Below are 27,965 nucleotides of genomic sequence, written 5' to 3' on the forward strand. Positions count from 1 at the left end.
TTGCTGATCAATCTTAAATCATGAAGCTAGTGGGCTTAGGTTTTAAAAAAAAAAAAAAAAGACATTTTATATCCTGGTCTCTCAAGGTCTACTGACATGCGGGGCTCCTGTCTGATTCAGTGGCTCCAGATCTAGGGAAGCCCGGGCTGGAGCAGAAGAGACTTGAACTAGGAAGGGAGCTCCTGTTGTGTGTATAGTGGGGAGAGGATTGGGAAAGAGACTCTATGTCTAGGAGATAGGGAAGGAAGTCCTATCCCAAGAGGAATGATAATCTTAATCCTGGATCTAGGAGAATTAAGAAGGGGTTTAGGCAGAGTGGTAGGCAGCCAGGGTGAAGGGATTGGATGCCACAAACTATTAGTGGATCTTGTCTTCCCCTCATCCACTTCTTGGAGGAAAGAATCTGTGGGACACATTAGTTAAAGCACTACACAATTACCCCCTTTCTGTGAAGAGTGAAATAAAAGCTAGTTTTGTTGTTTAATACCACAACTGCCTCCCAGGGAGTGTGGATCCTGATAAATAACAAGACTCTCCCCAGGCCCCCTTCCCCCCATTTTTTTCCTGCTGAATCCCTAGATGGCTTAGTTATAAAGCCAGGTAATATGAACTGCTGAGAGCCAAACTGTCCTGGCCAATTGAAGAAGAACTTGAAATTGCTTTGATAATCCAGGAGAGAAGAGGTAAGTACTATTGACATAAGCAATGGCTTGAGGCTGGCTTATATAAGAAGAAATACCACTAGAAGTTCCTCTCAGGGGAGTTATATTAAGAATGAAATACTTAATGTTCAATGGGGATTTATTTAAGTTGATGTAATGAAGACCCCCCCTCTTGCATCAGCTTGCTTCAGCCTGAATGTTTAATAAACTCATGAATGGTGAGTTTTGTTTCTTTGGTGTGAAATGGGCAGAGCTTCGTGGGGTGGGAGAGAAAATATGTAAGGAAACACGGGCCCAGAGGTAGAGATGAAAATGGGAGTATCTTGGGGTGACTTGTTTAAAGGGTCTGAAATTGGGTGATTCAGATCAAACTTAACTCTAAAAGGGAGGATGTTACTGGGTGATATTGGGTCACATAAGAACAATGTTGGTGAGGGTAGTGAGGGTAGGTAGAATCCAGATATGAGCATACTGCTGAGTGTCTCGGAGGCAAGAAAATAGAAACAGCATTGTGTAGATAATTCTTCTAGACCACGAAAATGATACAGAACACAATTTAGTTGGTGAAATAAGCTGCAGATCTTGCATATATCACATTGTACTTAAGGTAGCAGGATACAGCGGATACTGAAAAAAAAAAAAGAGAAAAGTTGCAATGTTTCTAAAACAACATTTGTTTTGGATTTCAGTTTTTTTACTTTGTAGACAAGTAAGTTAGATTCCCCTTCCTCAGGTCAGGTAAAAATAGGCAGATTAAATCAGTTGTGAGATTTTTCAAAATGGCATGAAGCGCCAAGGGTAAAGAATATGTAAGCAGACTTACTCCCTTGTGGGGAATGCCAGTGTCCAATTTATGACTGGTGATTTATTTACACTGGTATCTGGTTTGTGGGCCAAAGATAGACATCAGAATTTGGAGTTCTTAAGATAATTTCCCCTTTGATATGAAACAAAAACAACAGTGGCCTCTTTATAAACTATGAACTTGAACTTCCTAAAATTTTATGAGCTAAACCTCATCAGTTAATGTGCCATGTAAAAAGAAGAAACCCGCCAGATTGTAAATTAAACGCTATTGGCAAGGGTAGGTGAACACTTAAGTATTTTCAGGCTTACATCTTTTATAAACTGGGAATAAAATAAGATATAGAGGGGAAAGAAATGTTTTACAAATTCCTGAAACCTTAAATTCCAGCCATTACTTCCTGTTTACTGCCTCCCCCAGCCCCCACACTCCTTTTTCTTGTTCCCAAACACTCAGACATAAAAATTATGTGAGCAACTTGCCATTTTCCGGTTTTCATTAATTCAATTGCTTCATTGATTTTATCCAGATTCAGAGTATGGATAATTAGTGGATCTAGATTAAACTTCTTTGCCATATAATCAGAAACCAGTTTAGAGGCGCTCTCTCTGCTTTTCCAGCTTGGAAATACACAGATAAACAACAGATTTTATATATGAGACTCACTGTACAAGAAAGGCCATATAAGGTAACTGCTGGAGGTGCTGGCTTTGAGGAAATCAAAGAATTTCCCATTAATTGTCTCAGTTATCCTGAGAGTGACTGTCCCAACCATATACCTTGTATAGAAGGCTTTTCTCTTTAAGGAGACCTCTGATACTACAGAGGAGAATTTACTCAAAGCAAGTAGAACATGGATCTCATCTTAGATGTTCTTGGTGTCAGGTTGTACTGTTTGGGGAGCTGTAAATCCATATCTAATGTATAACAAAGACCAAAGTCTAGGGAACTATGAAAGGAAGCAATTCAGAAGTTGTGTGTGTTTTGATCTGCAGCTTCCTGAAAAAGCCAGATATCTTAAGAGAAAAACTTTCATCATGGCAGTGATTCTAGTCACAGCTTTTAGAAAAAGAATTTGTACAAAGCAAGGTAAAAATGAGGTGTACTTTATGGAAGTAAGAATTACACAGGGAAAGGGGGTCAGCTAAGGTAACGTAAGCTTGGTGTTCTCTTTTCTCTATTCTCATGATTTTCAAGAAATACTATCCTTATATTTAGCATTTATACTATCCTTATATTTAGCATTGTGCTGAGTAACATGCCTGGTGGGTCATGACCCAGAATTTGATGGCCTGCTCGTTCCTGGAAAGGGTGAGTGTAGTGTAATTGTGCAGGGAAGCAGGGGTGTTATAAGCAGCTTATCCTGTGACAGGGTCTTGGCAGTTGCTTACTTTTCTTGGTTCCATCCTGGGCCGGGTTCTCTAACCTTCCTGCTTACTCTCAAAACTACCTAAAACTTTTTTTTCTGTTAAGTTGGCTTCCGTTATATGTAATCAGTTCTAACTACTGCTCTATGTCATGACACGAATGGCTAGTGTATTTTTCTATTTGTTTTTTATCTTTTTAAAAAGTTGAGATATAATTAACATATAACATATTAGTTTTGGGTGTATAACATAATGATTTGATGCCTGTATATACTGTGAAATGATCACTACTAAGCTAGTAAACATCCATCACCATACACAGTTACAAATTCTTTTTTTCTTGTGAAGACAACTTTGAAGATCTATTCTTAGTTATTATCTTTTGCTTGGTGATCTATAAAGCATTTTCATATATATATGAGAAATACTTCCAGTTGTTTTTTAAGAAAGGGTCCAGGACTATACACTAGGTGAGGCAGTGTTTCTCAATAATGGCATGGCATTTTGGATGGGGAAAGTTCTTCATTGTGTACATTGTAGGAAGTTTAGCCTCTTGGCCAACACCGTCACTCCCACTTTCTAAATTTTTTGAGGTAAAATTGACATATGATATTGGTTGCAGTTGTACAACAGTGATTTGACATTTGTATACGTTGTGAAATGGTTATCACAAGTCTAGTTACTATGTGCCACCTTACAAAGTTAATACACTATTATTGACTGTATTCCCCATGCTATGCAATATATCACCGTGACTTATTCATTTTATAACTGGGAGTTTGTACTTCCTAATCCCCTTTACCCATTTTGCACCCCCAACCTCCCTTCCCTCCAACAACCACAGATCTGTTCTCTGTATCTGTGAGTCTGGGTTTTGTTTTGTTTGTTTCATTTGTCATATGGTATTTGTTTTTTTCTCTCTGACTTATTTCACTTAGCAAAATAGCCACAAGGTCTATAAATGATAATGAAAATATCAAAATTTCATTCTTTTTTTTTTTTTGGCTGAACAGCGTTTTATTGTATGTATATACCACATCTTTATGCATTCATCCACCGACAGAACCTTACGTTGTTTCCACATCTCAGCTATTGTAAATAATGCTGCAATGAATCTAAGTGTGTCTATATCTTTTTGTATTAGTGTTTTCATTGCTGGAATTGCTGCATCATATGGTAGGTCTATTTTAATTTCTGAGGAACCTCCATACCGTTCTCCACAGTGGCTGTACCAATTTACATTCCCACCAGCAGTGCCACAGGGTTCCCTTTCTTCCACATCCTTGTGAACACTTGTTACTTTTGTCTTTTTGACACTAGCCATTCTGACTGGTATGAGCTAGTATCTCATTGTGGTTTTGATTTGCATTTCTCTGATGATGAGTGATGTTGAGCATCTTTTCATGTGCCTGTTGGCCAGCTGTTTGTCTCCTTTGGAAAAAATGTGTATGTAGATCCTCTGCCCATTTTTTTGAATGGAATTGTTTGATTTTTTTGTTGTTGAGGTGTATAAGTTCTTTATATATTTTGATATTAACCCTTTATCAGATATATGATTTGCAAATATTTTCTCCTATTCAGTAGGTTGCCTTTTCATTTTGTTGATGGTTTCCTTTGCTGTGCAGATACTATTTAGTTTGATGTAGTCCCATGTGTTTATTTTTGCGTTTGTTTCTTTTGTCTTTGGAGTCAGATCCAAAAAATAAAATAAAATAAAACAAAACACTATGATGTCAAGTGTCAAGGAGTTTACCGCCTATGTTTTCTTCTAGGAGTTTTGTGGTTTTGGGTCTTATATTCAAGTCTTTAATCCATTTTGAATTTTTTTTATATATGATATAAGATAATGGTCCAGTTTTATTTTTTACATGTAGCTGTCCAGTGTTTCCAACACCATTTATTGAAGACACTGTTCTTTCTCTATTGCATATTCTTGTCTCCTTTGTCCTAAATTAATTGACCATATGAGCATGGGTTTATTTTTTGGACACTCTGTTTTGTTCCATTGATCTATGTGTCTGTTTTTATGCCTATACCATACTTTTTCGATTACTATAGCTTTTTAATATAGCTTGAAATTAAGGAGTGTGATATTTCTGACTTTGTTCTTTCTTAAGATTGTTTTAGCTGGGGTGCCTGCGTGGCTCAGTCATTAAGCGTCTGCTTTTGGCTCAGGTCATGATCCTAGGGTACTGGGATTGAGCCCCGCATCGGGCTCCCTGCTCAGCGGGAAGCCTGCTTCTCCCTCTCCCACTCCCCCTGCTTGTGTTCTCTCTCTCGCTGTGTCTCTCTCTGTCAAATAAATAAAATCTTAAAAAAAAAAAAGATTGTTTTAGCTATTTGGGATCTTTTATGGTTTCATGCAAATTTTAGGATTATTTGTTCTGGTTCTGTGAAAAATACCATTGGAATTTTGATAATGATTGCATTGAATCTATAGATTGCTTTGGGTACTATGGACATTTTAATAATACTACTTTTTTCATCCATCAACATGGATTATCTTACCATTAATTTGTGTCTTCTTCAATTTATTTCATCAGTGTTTTATAGTTTTCAGTGTACAAATCTTTTACCTCTTTGGTTAAATTTACTGCTAGGTATTTTATTCTTTTTGATGTAATTGTAAATGTGATTGTTTCTTGATTTCTCTTTTTGATAGTTCATTATTAGTGTATGGAAACACAGATTTTTGTATGTTAATTTTGTATCCTGTAACTTTACTGAATTAATTATTAGTTCTAACAGTTTTTTTGGTGGAATCCTTAGAATTTCCTGTATTTAGCATCATGTCATCTGCAGATAGTGACAGTTTAGCTTCTTCCTTTCCAATTTGGATTGCCAAATTGTGGCTAAGTCTTCCAATACTATATTAAATAAAAGTGGGGATAGTGGGCATCCTGGTCTTGTTCCTGATTTTAGAAGAATAACTTATAACTTTCCATTTTTGAATATGATAGTAGCTCTGGCTTTGTCATATTAGTCTTTATTATGTTGAGATACATTCCCTTTATATTTACTTTGTTGAGAGTTTTTCATCATGCATGGATATTGAATTTTGTAGAATGCTTTCTCTGCATCTATTGAAATGATTATGTAATTTTTATCCTTCATTTTGTTAATAGGGTGTATCATATCAGTTGATTTGCAGATATTGAACTATCCTTGCATTCCTGGAATAAATCCCACTTGATCATGTTGTGTGGTCCTTTTATTGTATCATTGTTTCAGTTTGCTAATATTTTGTAGAGGATTTTCACAGCTGTGGTCATTGGAGATATGGACTTGTAATTTTTTTGTGGTGTCCTGGCCTGGTTTTGGTATGAGAGTAATGCTGGCCTTGTAAAATGAGTTTGGAAGCTTTCTATTGTTTTCATTTTTTTTGAAAGAGTTTGAGAAGCTTAAGTATTAATTCTTCTTTAAATGTTAGAATTCACCAGTGAAGTTATCTGGTCCTGGACTTTTGTTTGTTGGGAGGTTAATTACTGATTCAGTCTCCTTTCTAGTAGTCATTCTATTCAGATTTTCTATTTTTTCATGATTCAGTTTTGGAAGATTGTAAATTTCTAGGAATTTATCCATTTCTTTTAGGTTGTCCAATTTGTGTATAATTGTTCATAGTAGTCTCTTGTGATTCTTTGTATTTCAGTGGTATCACTTCTCCTTTTTCATTTCTGATTTTAGTTATTTGGGCCCTACCTCTTTTTTCTTGGTGAGTTTAGTAAAGGTTTATCAGTTTTGTTTATCTTTTCAAAGAACCAGCTCTTAGTTTCATTGATTTTTTTTCTTTTTTAAAAAAAGTTTATTTATTTATTTTAGAGAGAGAGCAGGAGCAGGGGCAGGGGCAGAAGGAGAGGGAGAGGGAGAATCTCAAGCAGACTCCCCACTGAGCATGGAGCCTGATGCTGCACTCGATCCCACGACCCTGAGATCATGACCTGAGCTGAAATCAAGAGTTGGATGCCCAACCGATTTTTCCTATATTTTTTGTCTCTATTTCATTTCTTTCCTTTCTTATCTTTATTATTTAACTCCTTTTACTAATTTTGGGCTCTGTTCTTCTTTTTTAGTTCCCTTCGATATAAAGTTAATTGTTTGAGTTTTTTTGTTTCTTGAAGTTGGTCTGTATTGCTATGAACTCTCCTCTTAGAATTTTTGCTGCATATTTTTTAGATTTTAGTATATTGTATTTCTGTTTTCATTTATCTCTAGGTATTTTTGATTTCTCCTTTGATTTCTAATATGACCCAATAATTGTTCAGTAACATACTGTTTCATCTTTACATTTTTGTAGTTTTTCCAGTTTTCTTTTTGTAATTGATTTCCAGTTTCATACCATTGTGGTTGGAAAAATGCTTGATATGATTTCAGTCTTCTTGAGTTGTCTTGTGGCCTAATGTACCATCTATCCTGGAGCATGTTCCACTTGTACTTGAGAAGAATGTGTATTTTGTTGATTTGGATGGAATGTTCTCTATCAACTCCATCGGGCTTAATGTGTTACTTAAGGCCAATGTTTCTTTATTGATTTTCTGTCTGGATAATCAATTGATGTAAGTGGGGTATTAACATCCCCTACTTATTATTGTATTGCTGTCAGTTCTCCCTTTAAGTTTGTCAATATTTGCTTTACATATTTTCTTGCTCCTATGTTAGGTGCATATATATTTATAAATGTTAATATCTCCTTCGTCGATTTACCACTTTATCATTATGTAGTGTCCTTCTTTGTCATTTGTTACAGTCTTTGTTTTAAACTCTGTTTTATCTGCTATAAATATAGCTACACCAGCTTTCTTCTTATGCGTGGAATATCTTTTCTATCCCTTTACTTTCTTTTGTATGTTCTTACCTTTGAAGTGAGTCTCTTCTAGGTGGTACATATAGATTTATGTTTTTCTTTTTCTTTTATATCCCTTCAATCACTCCATGTCTTTTGATTGGAGAATTTAATCCATTTATATTTATTTATTTTATTTTATTTATTTATTTTTTAAAGATTTTATTTATTTATTTGACAGAAAGAGAGAGACAGTGAGAGAGGGAACACAAGCAGGAAGAGTGGGAGAGGGAGAAGGAGGCTTCCTGCTGAGCAGGGAGCCTAATGTGGGGCTCGATCCCAGGGCCCTGGGATCATGACCTGAGCCGAAGGCAGACGCTCAATGACTGAGCTACCCAGGTGCCCCTAATCCATTTATATTTAAAGTAGGGATGTACTTCATGCCATTTTAAAAATTGTTTTCTGACTGTTTTTGTATTTGCCCTCTGTTCTTCTCTTTCTCTCTCCCTGTGGTTGATGACTTTTTACAGTGTTATGTTTAGATTCCTTTCTCATTTTCTTTTGTGTATTATAAGTTTTTGCTTTTTGTTTACTGAGGTTCACATATATCATCCTATGTATATAATAGTCTAAGTTGATATCAACTTACATTTGAGCACATTCCAAACTACATTATTACTATCCCCCTCACATTTTATGTTTTTGATGTCACTTTTTACATCTTTTTATTTTATTCATCCCTTAACTAATTATTGTAGTTTTAGTTAATTTTACTCCTTTTCTCTTTTAACTTCCTTAGTAACTTTATAAGTGATTAATCTACTACCTGTACTATATATTTATTTTTTCCAGTGAGGTTTTTACTTATGTATGTTTTCTTGTTATCAATTAGTGCCATTTCATTTCAGCTTAAAGAAGTCCCTTTAATATTTCTTGCATGGCTGGTTTATTTTATTTATTTATTTTTATTAATTAGTGCCATTTCATTTCAACTTAAAGATGTCCCTTTAATATTACTTGCATGGCTGGTTTATTTTATTTATTTATTTTTATTTAAATTCAATTAGCCAACTTAAAGTACATCATTAGTTTCAGGTATAGTGTTCAATAATTTATCAGTTGTGTATAACACCTGGTGCTCATCACATTAACTGCCCTCCTTAATGCCCATCACCCAATTACCCATCCCTTCCCCACCTCCCCTCCAGCAACCCTCCCAGTTTGTTTCCTACAGTTAAGAGTCTCTCATGGTTTTTTTCCTTCTCTGATGACTTCCCATTCAGTTTTCCCTCCCTGTTTCTTACATTCCACATATGAGTGAAACCATATGATAATTGTCTTTCTCTGATTGACTTATTTCCCTCATCATAATACCCTCCAGTTCTATCCACGTCGATGTAAATGGTAAGTATTCATCCTTTCTGATGGCTGAGTAATATTCCATTATATTCTTTATCCATTCTTCTTTATCCATTCATCTGTCAATAGACATCTAGGCTCTTTCCATAGTTTGGCTATTGTGGACATTGCTGCTATGAACATTGGGGTGCATGTGCCCCTTTGGATTACTACATTAGTATCGCTGGGGTAAATACCTAGTAGTGCAATTGCTGGGTCATAGGGGAGCTCTATTTTTAACTTCTTGAGGAATCTCCACACTGTTTTCTTGAGTGGCTGTACCAGCTTGCATTCCCACCAACAGTATAGGAGGGTTCCCCTTTCTCTGCTTCCTTGCCAACATCTGTTGTTTCCTGTCTTGTTAATTTTAGCCATTTTGACTGGTATGAGGTGGTTTCTCATTGTGGTTTTATATTTCCCTGATGCCTAGTGATGTTGAGCACTTTTTCAGGTGTCTGTTGGCCATTTGTATGTCTTCTTTGGAGAAGTGTCTGTTCATGTCTTCTGCCCTTTTCTTGACTGGATTATTTGTTTTTTGGGTGTTGAGTTTGATAAGTTCATTATAAATCTTGGATACTAGCCCTTTATCTGATATGTCATTTGCAAATATCTTCTCCCATTCTGTAGGTTACCTTTTAGTTTTGTTGACTGTTTCCTTGGCTGTTCAGAAGCTTTTTATCTTGATGAAGTCCCAATAGTTAATTTTTGCTTTTGTTTCCCTTGCCTTTGGAGATGTGTCTAGGAAGAAATTGCTGTGGCTGAGGTCAAAGAGGTTGCTGCCTGTGTTTTCCTCTAGGATTTTGATGAATTCCTATCTCACAATAAGGTCTTTTATCCATTTTGAGTTTATCTTTGTGTACTGTATAAGAAAATGGTCTTCTACATGTGGCTCCAATTTCCTCAGCACCATTTATTGAAGAGACTATCCTTTTTTCATTGGATATTCTTTCCTGCTTTGTCGAAGATTAGTTGACCATAGAGTTGAAGGTCCATTTCTGGGGTCTCTATTCTGTTCCATTGATCTATGTGTCTGTTTTTGTGCCAGTACCATACTGTCTTGTTGATGACAGCTTTTTGTAATAGGGCCTAAAGTCCGAAATGTGATGCCACCAGCTTTGGTTTTCTTTTTCAACATTCCTCTGGTATTTGGGGTCTTTTCTGGTTCCATACAAATTTTAGGCTGGTTTGTTCCAGCTCTGAAAAATGTTGATGGTATTTTGATAGGATTGCATTGAATGTATAGATTGCTGTAGGTAGCATAGACATTTTAACAATGTTTATTCTTCCAATCCATGAGCATGGAATGTTTTTCCATTTCTTTGTGTCTTCCTCAATTTCTTTCATAAGTGTTCTGTAGTTTTTGGAGTACAGATCCTTTACCTCTTTGGTTAGGTTTATTCCTAGGTATCTTATGGTTTTCGGTGTATTGTAAATGGGATCGATTCCTTAATTTCTCTTTCTTCTGTCTTATTGTTAATGTATAGAAATGCAACAGCATGGCTGGTTTAATAGTGATGAGCTCCTTTAGCTTTTGCTTGTCTGGAAAACTCTTTCTCCATTCTTCACATCTAAATGATATCCTTGCCATGTAGAGTATTCTTGGCTGGAAGCTTTTTCCTTTCAGTACTTTGAATAAGTCATGCTACACCCTTCTGGTTTGCAAGTTTTTGCTGAGAAATCTGCTAATAGACTTACGGGGTTTTTCTCATATATAACAATTTGTTTTTCTCTTGCTGCTTTTAAGTTTCTCTCTTTAACTTTTGACATTTTAATTATAATGTGTCTTAGTGTGGATTTCTCTGAGTTAATCTTATTTAGAATTCTCTGGGCTTCTGGGATCTGGATATCTGTCTCTTTCCCTAGGTTGGAGAAATTTTCAACCATTATTTCTTCAAATAAATTTTCTGCCCTTTCTTTCTCCATATTCTGGGCCCTTATAATGTAAATGTTATCCTAGAGGTCCCTTAAGTTACCTATATTTTGCAAAATTTCCCTTTTCTTTTTGCTGCTCTGTCTGGATGACTTACATTGCTTTATCTTTCAGCTCACTGATCCATTCTTCTAACTCATCCTGTCTGCTGTTGAACCCCTGTAGTTTGTTTTTCAATTCAGTTATTGTATTCTTAAGCTCTGTTTGGTACTTATGTGACTTCTGTTTGGTATTTAGGTTTCTTATTTTTTTGTTGAAGTTCTCATTGCATTTACCCATTCTTCTTTTGAGTTTGGTGATCATCTTCTTGACCATTTCTTTGATTCTTCATTAGGTAGATTACCTATCCTTATTAGGGTCTTTTTCTGAGGTTTGGTCTTGCTCTTTTGTTTGGAACATATTTCTGTGTTCTCCTTTTTCTTGACTCTCTGTGTTCCTGTATATTAGGTGAAACAGCTGCCCCTCTCATTGTTGAAGGAATGGCCTTGTTTAGGTGATGATCCTTCTTGTTCAACCTTTCCCTAGCTCTTTTTTATTTTTCAAACCATTGTGGTTGTCTAAACTACTTGACTTATTCTTTTTTTTTTTTTTTTGATAGTCCAAGTTATTTATAGAACAATTTCAAACGGAATTAAATGCAAAATATACACAGTTCATTTATTCTTGATGTGCCCCCGTTGTTGAGGGTGTACCAAGCCGGTCAGTGACCCAACAGGAGGAATTTCATTAGCACTAATTTCAGGCTGATTGGAAGCCAGACTCTCAGGCAACACCTTTTAAAGTATGCAAATATCTATAGATGAGTGGAGCTGCAATTATAATCTCTGTGGCCTCCAGCCCAAGAGGTCCAGAGGTGTACTGTAGGTGACATTTGCAAGAATCAGGGCTTTAGATGAGTGTATAAGCTCCTTTCTGGGAAATCTTTTTGAGCTGTATCAATGCCAGGGAGGTACAGAAGGATGATATCTTTCTGCTTATATTTCCTGAGAGTGCCTCCTTAGCCTCTAGATGTAAGAGAAACCTGAAGCCTATCCCTCAGGCTAGAGTACCAGGTTAAATAAATAGGCTTTTTTCACAGGAGGACTGGGGTTGTGTTTCAGTCTATTGTCTGTGCAGTGCCCTAGGGGTGGTAGTTTGCCAAGAACTGTATTTCTGATTGTTACATTTTTGTAGAGCTCTGGAATGCTATCCTTCTTGTCCACAAAGACTAGGTGATCAAGGAGAATCCCTTGTTTTTGATTGTTTGTGCTTACTGGTTATAGCCAGGTGGAGTGTAAGGGGCGGGGCATGCTCACTGGTTTCAGAGAAGCAGTGGGAAAATGTCTTGACTCCATGTATCTGTGGGCCTCAGCAGTGCCAGCAGGAGAGTGCCTTGTCTTTCTGCATGCAGCCTTTAGGCTGGAAGCAGGAAAATGCTGGACTGCTTGTGCTTGCCAGCCTCAGTCAGGGGCAGGGGAGTGTCGTAACCGCCCATGCTCACAGACTTTAGCTGGGTACCAGGAGAACTCCATTCATGATTTCCTGCCCCAGCGCAGGAACAGGGAAGCACTACAATCACTTGTGCCCTCTGGCCTCAGTAAGTGCCATGAGAGTGTGTCATATCCAAGCTTGCTCACCTATGCTAGGAGTTTTGTGGAGAGTACAACAATGGCATCGGCCAGTGCCTCCATCACTGGGAAGCTTCTCAACTGGCCCCTGCCCTTCCTGCTGATGACCCCAGATTAGCAAATGAATCTCCCTCATATATAGTTTAGGCACTTTTCAAACTGTTGATTTTTCACTGGGTCTTGGGGTGAGCAAGATCATACATGAGCCTTCTAAGGAGGGAATCTCAGTTCCCTATAGCACTTAGTGCCCCCCCACCTAATGTCAGCCCTGGTTGGTTTTCCAAGCCAGACATTCTGGGGGCTTATCTCATCCTTGTGCAAATCCCAGGGGCCAGGGTGCCTACTGTGGGGCACCAACCCTTTGTTCTTCAGGGACATGCGCCTGTCTGCTGAGATCCATCCTTATTGTGTATCACTGCACCAGGGGTGGGGTTTTGCAAGACCATGTCTCTGCCTCTTCTCCCCATTGCAATATGATCCTTTTATCCTTTGTTGTATAGAGCATTTCATCTAGTTTTCAGTTTTTAGATCTTTTTCAGAGGGAAGTGATGCGTGTGTGGCTGTAGATTTGGTGTGTCTGTGGGAGGAGATGAGTTTAGGATCTCCCTATACTGCCATCTTGTATCCTGCCTTTCTTAAATATTGTCATTATTTGAAAACTATTGACCCAGAGGATTATACTGTCTGTGGAAGGTAGGATTCATATAATAATTGTTATATGAATGCTTAAGTGGCCAGTGAAATAGTTTATGAGAATTATTTAAAATATTTGTGATCTTATTTTGCAAGAGTTAGCTGAGTATGTGTGTTTGGAATCAATAATTATCATGTATAATAGAGGGAAAAAGCGGTGGTTGTATCCAATTATCCCAAATGGAAGAACTGAAAATTATAAACTGGATTATTTATGTATTTGTTTTTGCTGGCCCTGCCATTTATCTACTCTTCATAAATGAATTGGGTAAGACTCCTAGTGTCTGTAACAATACACTGCTCTGCTATAGCTAATTTGGAGACCACAGATAGCTCACTAGTCAAATAATTCATATAGTTCCTAATCCTTATCTCTTTTGCCCCAAAATTCAGGTTGTTCAAAATCTCTGGATAAATACATTTCTTCTTAAATAGTAGATTACTTACTTATGAGCCCAGAATCCTAAGCAGATTTATTTAGTTTTCTAGTTTCTTAACTTTCTCAATAAACCACTCTTCTAAAGCCTATTAAAATGCAAGTTCTAAGACAGGTTTAAAAAATGGAAAATCAAAGGATTCTATGAAAAAAATTTTTTCTGGAAATAATTCTCATTTGCTTTTTATCAGTAGTATTTCTTTTCACTCACGAATCCATTATGTTTCATATCTTTGAGTTGATACAATGAAAACTCAGTTGTCTCAGACAAGACTTAACATTAGTTGAACAGTGATTCAGTATATTTTTCAAAGAATCCACTTGGCAGATATATAACTCAATTGAAGTATAGTTATTGATAACAGTATTGCCTTTTCTTTTCAACTTATAATTTGCATTAAACTTTGGACACCTGTTTCTTTACGAATCAATAAAAAGCTTACCAAGAAGTAACTGTAAATTTAAATAAAATAAAATTTAAAAATAAGTAACTGTATACATCTAATATCCATCTCCTTATCTTGGATATTTATGTGTTGAAACAAAAACTGTAATCTAAAGTTCTTGTTTGATGTTCCTTCTTAAGCATTTATGACACATTTCTCTATTTACCACCTCTAAAACCTCATGCATTTCCACTTTTCCCTGCTTCATCCATACCTCCAAAAACAGTTCCCTTCAAAGAACGTCCTGAGAGGAACAACAAGCCACTGATGTTGAGTTGGACACCTGCCAAGAGCCCAACAATCACACAGACCCATGGCTCTCATTGCAGGAGGCCAGGGCAGCTTGCTGTTGGAAAGCAATGCAAGACAATGCAAGGGTTAAAAGATGTCCTTAAGCGTTGGACCTAATCTCAGATTAGCTGCTAAATGGTCTGTGATCTTTTCTGATGCTCCCTGACCTCATTTGAAAATAACATTTATCTTACAAGGATTAGCTGAAACATAAATAAGACATTGCATGCTGCCTAGTATAATACCTGGCACTTTAGGACTCGATAAATGGAAATTAAAAAAATGAAAATACTAAACACACCCATGGTGGTAATAACAACAACAATAGTATTAATTTTTATGAGAGCCATTACTGACATGGATGTGGTTTGTTAGGATTGACTTTTTCTTTTAGACATCGAGGAGTACAGCTTTGTAGTTGTATAACATCTTGTATTAACAGAAGTTTTATAAACAGACATGTTCCCATTAGTTATTTTCAAAGGCTACTTCTCAGACAAGACTGTCTGTGGGAAAGATTGTGAGAAAGGTTTGGTTATACCATTTTACACACGAGGGAGTTCATGTTGTAGGGAGAATGAAAACATTTTGTAAGCTGAGGAAAGCACTCAGGTTAAAAGAGACAGTTACTGGGTTTTCATACAGCTAACTAGAGATAGAGCCATGCAATCCAATAGTACATTATTTCTACAAATCCCCAAAGAAAGCAAGTCTCAGATTGTGAAATAACTCCCTCTCCATTTATATTCTTATATAAACCATGTTCAGCTGGAAAAACAACTACTGCTTGCTTCATTTTTGAAGTTAATCCATCTAATCAAATTGGTTAATATTTTCTTTGGAAGCTTACTTAGGTCTACTGTGAAAGATTGCTCAAAGTGCAAAGCTCATTCCTTTATAGGTTATTGATCAAATACTATCCTTATCTTGCTTAAATCTTTTGGCTTGGAATTTATAGTTACCAGGTTGTTGCTTATGAAATAAGTCAGTGAGAATTCTTTACAAAGCTTTTCTGTACTGTCTGTTGGAGGTTGTCTTCTTATTTGAAGGAATGGCATGATGGAACAGTGGGAGAAGAAATCTCAGTATGGGAGTTCAGTGTTTGGAATGGTGAATAGATTTGTAGGAGTGGACAGAGGATACTAGCTGGGATGTCATGGGGCACAAGGAAGATTAAATCATTTAGAGGAAAAGTGGAGGGAATTTTAGAATTTTCATCCAATTAAAATCTAAGCTTATGACTGACAGAAGCATTGGTTATTTTCCCTCTGGAAAAATCACATACCACAGTTTCTGGATTTCCGATGGCCTCAAAGCAAAATTCCACACCAGTACCTGTCATATCAAATAAAACTTCTTGGATGGGTTTCTTGAAGTCCTGTGGGTTGATGCACTCAGTGGCACCGACTTCTTTGGCCTTCTCAAATTTGTCTTTGTTGATGTCCACCCCAATGATCCTGGCCTCTCCCGCTGCTTTACAGCCTATGATCACAGACAGGCCGACCCCTCCAAGGCCAAACACCGCACAGGTGGAGCCCTGGGTCACCTGAGCACATGAAGGCAGAAAACAAAAGCAAAGGGAAACATGTGCCTTTACTCAGTTGGAAAGACCCAAGTCTGTATATACTTTCTATGAGATATAAGCAAAGGACATTTTCAGATAAAACTCATTGTAACTAGAGAGTTTTGGTTTCTGAGGGTATTTCTAGATGTGGAATACTTTTTGCTAGAGGAGCAAAAAACTACCTGTAAATACAGTTTTAATTTCTGGGAATTAACATTAGTAGAAGCAGTTTAATGAAATTTCATCGAATCTTAAGACTTATTACCATAGTATTTATTTGATTCCAGTTATTTTTGAGTTTTTAAAAACCATCCTCATCTTCCTGCAGCCCTTACTTTCTCTTTTCCTTTGGAAAACTTTGCATCACTTACAAGGTCAATGCCTTATGAAGGCAAAGTCTTATTTTTTGGGGGGGGTTCCAAAATGAGACTAATTCAGATTGAACCCCTTCTGTCCTATTTCTCTATATAGGATTGGGATTAACGGACTTTGGGGGAAAACAAAGTACTGCAATTCAATAGATATTTAAAGAAGGTAGCTGGAGGATGTCTCAGAAACAATAGTTTAACAGTAACCCACTCAATCAGAGTGGGATTACCTGACCAATTGGTCTTATATAGCAACATCTCCTCCATCACCTGGTCTTTTTTACTATCCTTTTATTTTTATGAACACTTGATTATCACCTGATACATTATACAACAGAATAGCAGCTCGGTGAGTTTTGTTAGCTGCTGTCAGCCCCTGGAGCAGTGAATGGCTCCATAAATGTTTGTTGAATAAAAAAAAGAAAATGAACTGGCATGTGGAAGAACACAGTGATTTTGCCAACTGTGTTATGTTTAACTTCCAGGAATTCCTGATATCTCCAGTTGTGACTGGCATCCAGACTTGATTTGCTACTTACTACTGACCAAAAGGGAATGGGAAAGATATTGAAGGGGAGCATGGGATGACTAGACAGTAAAGAACTCAGGGTTGTTTAGAGGCAGGTTTGTGATTCTTCCTGAGGTGGTATGATCAGACATGCCCAGATGCATGAGGATTTTCATCTCCATTGACCCAAGATTTCCATTCATACTGGGTATTAAATGCTCCTCACCTTGGCAGTATGGATTGCAGCACCATACCCAGTGGACAAACCACAGCTAACTAGGCATACTTTCTCCAGAAGTGCAACTGCATCAGTCTTGGAAACCGAGATTTCTTTTATCACTGTGTATTCAGAGAAGGTGCTTGTATTTGCAAAGTGATACACTGGTTTTCCCTTGAAGGTAAACCTACTGGTACCATCAGACATCAGGCTAGATTCCGATTGTCATAGACAAAAAACCCCCCAATTTTTATTTCGAATTAGAAAGCTTAGATTCCTTCTAAGGAAATTGAATGTTTCAAAAAGAAAATATTAGTAAAACCTTACTTGATTTGTATACAAAGATTGTCCCCAGGATTAAGGCAAGAGGCACATTCTCCACATGCAGTAGAAAGAGTGTGATAACTTTATCTCCTAAAGAGCAAAAGTGTTTATTAGGTTATTATTTTTCAAAGTAAAGAGATAGCTGGCTTTCAGGACTTCAACAAGACACCCAAGAAAATATGACAACTGAGAATTATTTCCACATTTAATGGTGCTTGATTTTGTGGAAAATATCAACTACTTATGAAAAGTGAGGATGTCTTCAGCATCTGTGTCTAGCCCTGGGCTCAGCAACTGAATCTCAAGGAGCTTGCCTTCCTGTAAATTCCTCTTGAAGCCAAATGATTTTGTTATATAGCCATTGAGCCAAGTCGCATTTTATATTTCCTACACAACTTCTGCTGTGAGGGATTAGATGTAAAATAGTATGGATACCACATGCTCATAGAATAAGCTTCTTTATCAGGCAGCAAAGAGTGTCTGTTTGCTCTCCTCTGTGTTTTATATCAATCCTTTCTTCTTGGCGATGAGACCAAAGGCAGGCAGGTTTCTCTAGTAATGTGCAAAGTATAAGAAAAAGATTAGAATAACTTGCTTGTGATGGACTTACTGACTGACCCATTGTCTATTATTGTAGAGAAATTTGTTTCATGTTTTTTTTTTTAAAGATTTTATTTATTCTCTCTCAGAGAGAGAGAGAACCTGCATAAGCGGGGGTGGAGGGGTGGCAGGCAAAGGGAGAGGGAGAAGCAGACTCCCCGCTGAGCAGAGAGCCCCGATGTGGGGCTCGATCCCAGGACTGATCCCAGGATCCTGGGATCATGACCTGAGCCGAAGGCAGACGCTTAACCGACTGAGCCACCCAGGCGCCCCTGTTTCATGTTTTTAGTTAAAAACCCTTATAGGATTTGGGATTTTTAAATTTACTTTTAGTTTTTAAAAAGTACACATACATATGGTAAAACATTTAAACTTACGCAAAAGTGTAGTTTACATTCTTATCAGTGGTATCTTTCAGAGATATAACCCATTTCAAAATATAAAGGCTAAGATAGTGTTTACTTTCTTTGTAGGTCTTACTTTTTTACTTAACAATAGATCTTGGAGATTTCTCATTTTAGTGATTTTTGTTTAATAGTTTTGTTTAATAGTTGCCCCCGCCCCGCAGTCATGAAAAATAACAATGGAATGAATTTTTTGTGCACACGTGAGCTGTGGTAGGCAGAATTTTAAAAATGTGCCCCCTGCCAAGATGTCCCATTCTAATCCCTAGAAACTGAATGTGTTACCATGCCAGTGAATATGTTACAGGGAAAAGGGGGATTTGCAGTTGTAATTAAGTTTATTGACCATTTGACATGAAAGTAGGGAGATTATTCTGGATTATTTAGGTGGAACAAAATAATCACATAAGCCCTTGAAAGGAGACAAGAGGAGAATCAGCAGAAGAAGACAAAGTGGTTGCAAGCATGAGAAGGATTTGATATGCCAGTGCTGCCTTGAGACTGAAGGTGGGCAAAAGGGCCACCTGAGAAGGAATGTGAGCAAGCTTCAAGCAGCTGACGGCGGCCCTAACTGACAGCTGGTCGGCTGAGGTTGAGGACCTCATTGTACAACCTCAAGGAATTGGATACTGGCAACAACTTGAATGAGCTTGGAAGTGGATTTTTCTCCAGAATCTCCAGATGAGAACCCAGCTGATCAACACCTTGATTTCAGCCTTGTGAAACCGTAAGCAGAGAACTCCGTCAACCACACCCAGACTTTGGACCCACAGAAACTGTGAGATAATAAAGTTGTTCTGCTTTAAGCTGCTACATTTGTGGTGATTTTTTTTTTTATATCAGCAATAGAAAGCTAATACATGAGTATAGATCTATGGAATAACTTTCTAGAATTGGGAGTATTGGATCCAAAATGTATGCATTTAAATGATGTTATATATTGCCAAATTCAGAGTTGTACAACTTTACTTTCCATATAATAAGGTTTGAGGTAGCTATTTGCCTGTACTCTGTCAGCCCTATATGTTATCAAACTTTTAAATCTTTGCTTTTCTGTTAGATAAACAGTGTTTTCCCATTGTATTTTATTTTAAAACATTTTTTATTTAAATTCAATTAATTAACATGTAATGTATTATTGGTTTCAGAGGTACAGGCCTGTGATTCATCAGTCTTATATAATACCCAGTGCCCATTGTATTTTATAAATTTTTATACAGTATGTTTGAGGTTAGGCATCTTTTCACGTGTATATATTTTCTCCAAAGGAAATGTGTATTTCCTTTGACCATTTTTCTACTGGGCTGTTTTTATCAAATTGCTTTCAAAGAATTCTTCATATATTAGGGGAGTTTACCCATTGTCATATTTGTTGTTGATTTGGGGGGTATTTTTTATAAACAAAATTTTAAAAACTTTTTATGGTGTTAACTTAATCTGTGTATTATTTCATATCTTCCAGATTTTTGTGTTGATTAAAATTTCCTTCCTTTCCCTGAGGTAATACAATGTTCTCTCATGGTATTTTTTTCTTTTTTTTAAAGACTCCATTTATTTATTTGAGAGAGAGAGCACAGAGGGAGAGGGAGAGGAAGGAGAAGCAGGCTCCCCGCTGAGCAGAGAGCCCGGACCGGGGTTGGGGGGGTTGGGGGGGTGGAGGGCAGGGCTCGATCCCACGACCCTGGAATCATGACCTGAGCCGAAGGCAGACGCCTAACGACTGAGGCACCCAAGCGCCCAAATTTCTCTATGTATTTGATCTAGTTCTGGACTCCTTCCCTATTTGGTTCCACTAGTATGTTCAGCTGTTTATTATATGCTTCATTTTAATAATTTTCAACAGTTTTCCTCAGTTTCCTTTTTTATAAATTTTTGCCTCATTTGTACTTTCTTTCAGGTTCAGTTTTAGTGCATTCTATTCCTTGTTTTTATTAATATCAAAATAGGAATGCAAAGATACATTTAGTATTTTTGTGTAACTTATAAATAACTATCCCTCCTTTCCTAAGAAATGGGCAGCTTTTTACCTTTTGTTTCATTTGATCTTAACATTTAAGAGATGCTTTTTTTTTGGTATTATTTATTTATTTATTTTTATTATGTTATGTTAATCACCATACATTATATCATTAGTTTTTGATGTAGTGTTCCATGATTCATTGTTTGCGTATAACACCCAGTGCCCCATGCAGTATGTGCCCTCTTTAAATACCCATCACCGGGCTAACCCATCCCCCCACCCCCTCCCCTCTAGAACCCTCAGTTTGTTTTTCAGAGTCCATAGTCTCTCATGGTTCGTCTCCCCCTCCGATTTCCTCCCCTTCATTCTTCCCCTCCTGCTATCTTCTTCTTCTTCTTCTTTTTCTTTCTTTCTTTTTTTTAACATATAGTGTAGTATTTGTTTCAGAGGTACAGGTCTGTGATTCAACAGTCTTGCACAATTCACAGCACTCACCATAGCACATACCCTCCCCAATGTCTATCACCCAGCCACCCCATCCTCCCACCCCCCACCACTCCAGCAACTCTCAGTTTGTTTCCTGAGATTAAGAATTCGTCATATCAGTGAGGTCATATGATACATGTCTTTCTCTGATTGACTTATTTCACTCAGCACAATACCCTCCAGTTCCATCCACATCGTTGCAAATGGCAAGATTTCATTCTTTTTGATGGCTGCATAATATTCCATTGTGTGTGTATATATATACATACCACATCTTCCTGATGTGGATTCCAAGTTGCTGCAATTTCCTAGCTCCAGGTGCTAATTCATACCTGTTTTCAATGTGCTCACTCCTTCTCCCACACTCTCAACTATTCCAGCTGCTTCATGGCCCATAATGATAGGATAATGGTAGTGATAGGTTTTATTCTCCAACGTTTTCATCTCTGAACCACAGAGCCCCATGGCCACAGTTTGTATGGAAGGCAAAGAGTAACATGGTTTTCTCTGTCTTAAATAAAGGTGTTTCAGAACTGTTAATCCTTTTTATGTTTTTTTATTTAAATTCAATTAATTAACATAATGTATTATTTGTTTCAGGGGTACAGGTCTGTGATTCATCAATCTTATATAATACCCAGTGCTCATTACAACACATATCCTTCCCAATGTCCATCATCCAGTTACCCCATCCTCCCACTCCCCCTCCCCTCCAAATCAAAATCAGGGAAATAAAAATCAAAACCACAATGAGATACTACCTCGCACCAGTCAGAATGGCTAAAATGAACAAGCCAGGAAACGACAGATGTTGGCGAGGATGTGGAAAAAGGGGAACTCTCTTACACTATTGGTGGGAATGCAGGCTGGTGCAGCCACTCTGGAAAATGGAATGGAGGTTCTTCAAGAAGTTGAAAATAGAGCTACCCTATGACCCAGCAATTGCACTACTGGGTATTTACCCCAAAGATAGAAATGTAGTGATCCGAAGGGGCACGTGCACCCCAATGTTTATAGCAGCAATGTCCACAATAACCAAACTATGGAAAGAGCCTGGATGTCCATTGACAGATGTATGGATAAAGAAGATGTGGTATATATATATACACAATGGAATATTATGCAGCCATCAAAAAATGAAATCTTGCCATTTGCAATGACATGGATGGAACTAGAGGGTATTACGCTAAGTGAAATAAGTCAGTCAGAGAGACAATTATTATATGATCTCACTGATATGTGGAATTTAAGAAACAGGGCAGAGCATCATAGGGGAAGAGAGGAATTGTTAATCTTTTAAAACTTTTTACGAGTTTGATACACTGCATTAATATTAATGCATTTATTTCTTAACTTTAATTGTAGACAGGGACCAATAATAATTTGTTTAAAGCAATTCAGTGGTTTTCATTAGCTAATTTCAGAATCAAAATGATGATTTAAGACTTACATGGGTTCAGAAAAGACAGCTGTAAAACTGTAGTGTACATCAGAGGTCTCGTCCTTCACTGAAGCTTGTGGGTAAGAGTGTGGAGAAGAAAGACCAATTATAGAAATGAAAGAATTGGAGCACAGAAAAGCAAGGGATGTCTCCTATTATAATTGAAGCCTTAATTTATTTCACAGGGGGGCTTTATAGTTGTATTAGTCATAAAATATTGTTTATGGGTAGAAACTTCTTTTAATTAGTAATTAGTGTTACAGTTGTAAATAAGTATCCTTTGGGCATATAGCCTATGCTATATCTCCTTAATCTTTTGTCTGGCTGGATTAAAAGACTGATGGAAATGAAATAGCAGAGTATGTAATTTTCTTTCTGAGTTGAGCATTGTGAAAAGTATGTATAACTTACAGTGAACAGCTTTGATTTTTGGTCTGGAAATATGAATTTTTTTTTTTTTATCTTTATGCGAACTTCCTTTGCCTTTGGTGGGGCCACTTCTATCTCCTCGATGGAAAATTGTACACCAGACTTCCAGAGTATGGCTGCTCTGCACCTAATAACCTGGGAAATAGAATATGGGGGCAGAAAGGGAAACTCCTTAGGCCGAGGAGATGGAAAATTCCTATATTAATGATTATTAGAAGGTTTAGTTCAGTTCTACACTCAAGCCAAAAAAAAAAAAAAAATCATTGCTTAAATATATGCTGTATGTAGCTTCTAAATACCAATTCAACTTTTCTTGTGGTATCAGTTTCTATATTCAAGTTATTTTTACAATACTAACTATAATTATATAATGCTATACAACAAGGGGGTAGAGGTCATATTTTTGATATTATCATGAATGCAGTTGTCCGTGGCTGTTTCAGCATGAGGATGGCATTTGCATTGTGGAAGTTGTATGTGATCCTAGGTATGGGAGATAATCAGTTTTAGGGTAGAGGGCTAAGTTATGGAGCAGGGGATAGAGACTATTTTGCGGTAATTCATCAAAGGGTGGTGGTCACTGGCAGACTAAGGTTAGAAAAGTTGTTGGTGGCAAGGTAGTATTTAGGGGTTCTCATTTCAGCCCACCCCTGTACTTACTATAAATCCTCTTCCTATGTTGTCTTACCTTTCTTTTTATAGATTGAACCACTACCTTTTTGGAGATGACTGTCACAATCTGTATCTATGGATAAACTTGTCCCTAAGCTTTAGACTTACTTATTCATCTCCTATTTGAATGTCCTATAGATACCTCACACTCAACACGTAAACATGAACACATTAGGGATGCCTGGGTGGCTCACTTGGTTGAGCGTCCGACTCTTGATTTCAGCTCAGGTCATGATCCCAGGGTCCTGGGATCGAGCCCCGCATTGGGCTCCCTGCTCTGCAGGAAGCCTGCTTCTCCCACTCCCATCCCTCCTGTTTGTGTTCCCTCTCTCGCTGTGTCTCTCTCTCTGTCAAATAAATAAATAAAATCTTAAAAAAAAATAAAATAAAATGAGGATGTTAGTATTTAACTTGTAAAATGATGTTAAGACTAAATGGGATAGAGTATGTAAATATCTTGACACCATGCAAGGCACATAATATGTGCTCAAAAATACTAGTTAAAAACTATAGTAATTTCATGTCTTCATAAAGTTAATTTAATGTATACTCCTATATTGACAGGCAGCTCCCTCTTACTGCGCCCTAAGACCACATACCATAGTACCAGTGATTCCAGTGGCCTCAGAGGCAAAGTATACACCAAAGCCTGTCATTTCCACCACCACCTGCTGGATGGGCTTCTTGAGGTTCTAAGGGTTGAGACAATCAGTGACCCCTAATGGTCTTTCCCAGGGAAATTTCCCCTCATTGATGTCCACCCTTGCGTGGATGACAATGGCTGAGCCAATTCCTCTAAGTCCAAAGATAGTGCAGATGGGACTAAGGGTGACCTTCAAATTCAGAAGATAAACCTCTATTAGTTAAGAAGCACTCTGACAGTATTGCTCCCAGAATGTAGTTGGAGTCACTGAAAAACAACACAAAAGTACATTTGAACCTTTGCAGTGTTAAACATAGCTCCAAAGCCTTTAGGCACCTCACTGCTTATGATACAGCCTTTATTCATGGGAACAGTAGCATCAATTTTCCCCACTGCAATTTCACGCATGACTGTATATTCAGTGAATGTGCTAGTACCATAAAGATGATAAATCTTCCTTCCTCTGCAAGTAAATCTGCTGGTTCCATCTAACATTAATCCAGTGGGAGAAAAACTGCTGTTTCACAGATATGTAAAGTGATAAGCAGAGAAATAAAAGATTTTAGCTCCTGGTCAATACCTGTACCAATGAAAGCAAATTGGGTGAAAAGAGGTCAGAGAAATCAGAACTAACTTTTTCTTCAAGCATAAATTGCCCTTATGGAGCAACCTGGAGCCTCATTCTCTGTACTCTGGAAGAAGGAACATTAAGACTTTATCTTCTAAGAAAAGAAGAACAAGAAAGTGATTACTGGGTTGGGGGAGGCATTGAATGCCATAAACACTGTATTTATTGATAGGAAATTATTATTATTTTTTAAGATTTTATTTATTTATTTGACAGAGAGAGCAAGAGAGGGAACACAAGCAGGGGGAAGTGGGAGAGGGAGAAGCAGGCTTCCCTCGGAGCAGGGAGCCTGATGTGGGGCTCGATCCCAAGACCCTGGGATCATGACCTGAGCCAAAGGCAGACGCTCAACGACTGAGCCACCCAGGCGCCCGATAGGAAATTATTTATAATAAATGTTACCATTTTCTTGTAATGATAGTAATTATTTTTTGAAGTTAATTATCATTTCACTTTGGAATGGAAACAAATCAATGCTAATGCAAATGGACCTTCAGAATACAAAATAAAAATTGAAGATTTGTCTCTAATAATACTGAGGTTCAAATGTAATAGAGAGCTAGCTAAGTCTCAGAATGACACCAGTATCTGTGGTATGAGGCTTGTCTGTTTGGGTTAGTGTTCTATCCCAGGAGTCTAGTAGAGCATTGCTTCTAGTTGTGCTTAATAAATAGTTGTTGAAAGAATGAATACTCTAGTGTTAATGCTAGAATTAATACTCATTATGAGGTATTATAAAGAGCCCAGAATTTGAGAAAAGGCAGCCTGTATTTTAATACTAGCCATGCCATTAAGTAGCTAAATCAAGTGACCAATGTAATTAATTTGCTGAAGCTTCTATTTTTCTCATACACAAAATGGGAATATCTATGACATATGTTTGTTGTTAGAATAATATGTGATATTGTAAAGCAGCTTGAAAAGTGTTTGAAATATTAATTGTATCCAATGCAGAAGTAACTACAAATTCTGGAGGAAACTTTATTATAGATGATGCTTTAGGCAACTTAAAGAATTATGTGTATGTATGGGTGTGAGTGTGTGGTGTGTGTGGGTGTAGAAAAAAAGCTCTTAATCATACATACTTTTAGTATGTTGTAAATATTTGTAATTTTTAGTTCAATTTGGGACAATTAAACTAGACATAATCTCTATGGAAATGATTGGAGAAAAATTCTTTTCTATGGGCCCTTTTAGTCAAATACAAAGTGAGAAGATCCTGAATATTAGTCTGCTTATTTTTTATATCTAGTGTGTGAATGCATTTAAATTTTTAGTCAATATGTGATGAGTTTGGCTCTTTCTATCGTGGTTTGAGGGAAATGTCAGGGAGTGTTAGGAAGGGAGAACTTACTGGGTTGACACCATATCTTGCCCAGTTGCCTACCTGGTTTCACATTGGTTACACTTCTCCAGTACTCTGTATGACTCCATCTCCCCTATGGCCCAAAATCACAGGAAAAGCTATTATCTTTTCACTTTTCAGGATGTGCATATTAGAACCACAGAACCCAGAAGACAGAATCTGAATGGTGATTAAATGATTGAAGATAAAATGCCTTCATAAAATTGGATCCTTCAGAAAAGTGCAGTATTTCCTGGGCTAGAGGTAGAATATATTCTTTAAAGCCTGGGCTATACATTTGACATGTTATGATTATGTCCATTAGTATAGCTATTTCAGAAAAAGGACCAAAACACTTAGTTTGTCTCTGTCTTTATAATTTTCCCAAGGCCTCTGTAACATCACAAGCACCACTGAGGTATTTTCTAGCTCTTTGCCAAGAACGGCTCTGTGAGTTTCTGGGGAAGATGGTGGAGGACCCTAAGCTCACCTTGACCTACAGATGTCCCTGGATAATACCCACATTAGTGTATATAACCCAGAAAACACCTGAGGACTAGCAGAAGAGTCTCCATAGCTAGTTGAAAGTGGTAGAAAGGGTGGAGACATGGTCAGGAAACAAACCAGTGAGATAAACCACAAAAGGGAGGGACACCACAAGCATGGAGAAGGGAGAGGAGCAGACTCCACCCAGCACCCCAGGTAGGGGGGACCTGCACTTGGAAGAAGAATCCCCATAACATTTGGCTTTGAAAACCAGGGGTGCTTAACTTTGTGAGTTTTTACTGTCAGTGGGGGTTAACACTAGGAACTTTAAAAATCAGCTTGCTTGGCTTTGGAAGAGCCAGAGGGTGATAGGAAACTTGAGTCCCTGCCCTTAAAGATGCAGCATAACACTTAATCCTGTTGGGATACAGCATAGAAGCAGAAATATGAAAAATACCTGGGGTATATGGGAAAATTTATTTACTAATCTCAGTTTATGCCCAGGAGGGGCAGGGATCTTTAGGAGACTTTTCCAAGAACAAAAGGTGGCAGGCACCATTTCTCACCCTACCCCCCCAGTCTATATATGCAGACACCTGCGAGAACCAGTGCAAACACTCTCCACCTAGCTTGTTAACACTGTGCACCTGGCACCCCTATTCTGTGGATCCACTCCATCCAACCTACCCCATTCAACTGGAGTCTGTCCAACGCATCACCTAAGTGTGGCAGTGTGCAAGCAGCCCCTGCAGGGGTGAACACTACTCCAAAGTGATTCCTGCCCTGGGGAGAGGGGAAAATAACCAAATACAGCAGTTTGACTGCAGCCCCAGTAGTGGTCTGGGAGCAGACATCTGGTCTGACTGCAAGCCCAGACCGCCAATGAAAGTCAGGGGACAACTCAAGGAGAGTGCCCTATAGTTTGGTGTGACCACAGTTCTGGCAAACATCTGGCCTGACCCAACTCAGGCCCGGGTGGCCCCAGACTAACACCTTAACAACGACAGGGACCAAAATCCTGCACACAATAGGCAATGAGAGCCATTCAAATGACTGGACTGAAAGCAAACATCTCAACCACAACAGTAAGGTGCACACAACACACAGAGACATCCCTGAAGTGTCAGGTTCTGGTTAATAGGGAACATTACACTGCAGAGTACTCTAAGACCTCTTCTTCATAAGGCCACTACTTTCAAGAGCAGGAGACATAGCTGGCTTTTCTAACTTAGAAACATACAGAGAATTAGACAAAATGAGGAGACAGAAGAGTATGTCCTAAATGAAAGAACAGGACAAAATCATAAGAGAGCTAAATGAAATAGAGATAAGTAATATGCCTGATACAGAATTTAAAGTAATGGTCATAAAGATACTCACTGGACTTGAAAAAAGAGTAGAGGATCTCTGTGAAACCCTTAACAAAGAGATAGAAAATAAAGAAAAATTTAAAAAGGGCCAATCAGGGATGAAGA

The 27,965-nt window shown here is 37.7% G+C and overlaps 2 protein-coding genes across 2 annotated transcripts in view; one reads left to right on the forward strand and one right to left on the reverse strand.

The window, feature by feature from the left end:
* The window catches only part of CUNH4orf17 (chromosome unknown C4orf17 homolog), a 335,194-nt gene that overhangs the window by 60,409 nt on the left and 246,820 nt on the right, over window positions 1-27,965 (forward strand). The gene's annotated exons all lie outside the window — the stretch shown is intronic.
* On the reverse strand, window positions 1,265-26,154 carry LOC116630283 (alcohol dehydrogenase 6-like). Its single transcript, XM_032401114.1, is given in 15 exon segments — window positions 1,265-1,289; window positions 1,950-2,088; window positions 14,339-14,434; window positions 14,437-14,470; window positions 15,701-15,961; window positions 17,082-17,298; window positions 17,400-17,460; window positions 17,463-17,486; window positions 21,179-21,318; window positions 22,748-22,851; window positions 23,988-24,221; window positions 24,329-24,548; window positions 24,666-24,753; window positions 26,047-26,067; window positions 26,070-26,154. Coding segments are annotated over 15 exon segments (1,749 nt in total).

This window comes from Phoca vitulina, unplaced genomic scaffold (genome assembly GCF_004348235.1).
Source record: "Phoca vitulina isolate PV1807 unplaced genomic scaffold, GSC_HSeal_1.0 scaffold3, whole genome shotgun sequence".
In the NCBI taxonomy this organism is placed as follows: domain Eukaryota; kingdom Metazoa; phylum Chordata; class Mammalia; order Carnivora; family Phocidae; genus Phoca; species Phoca vitulina.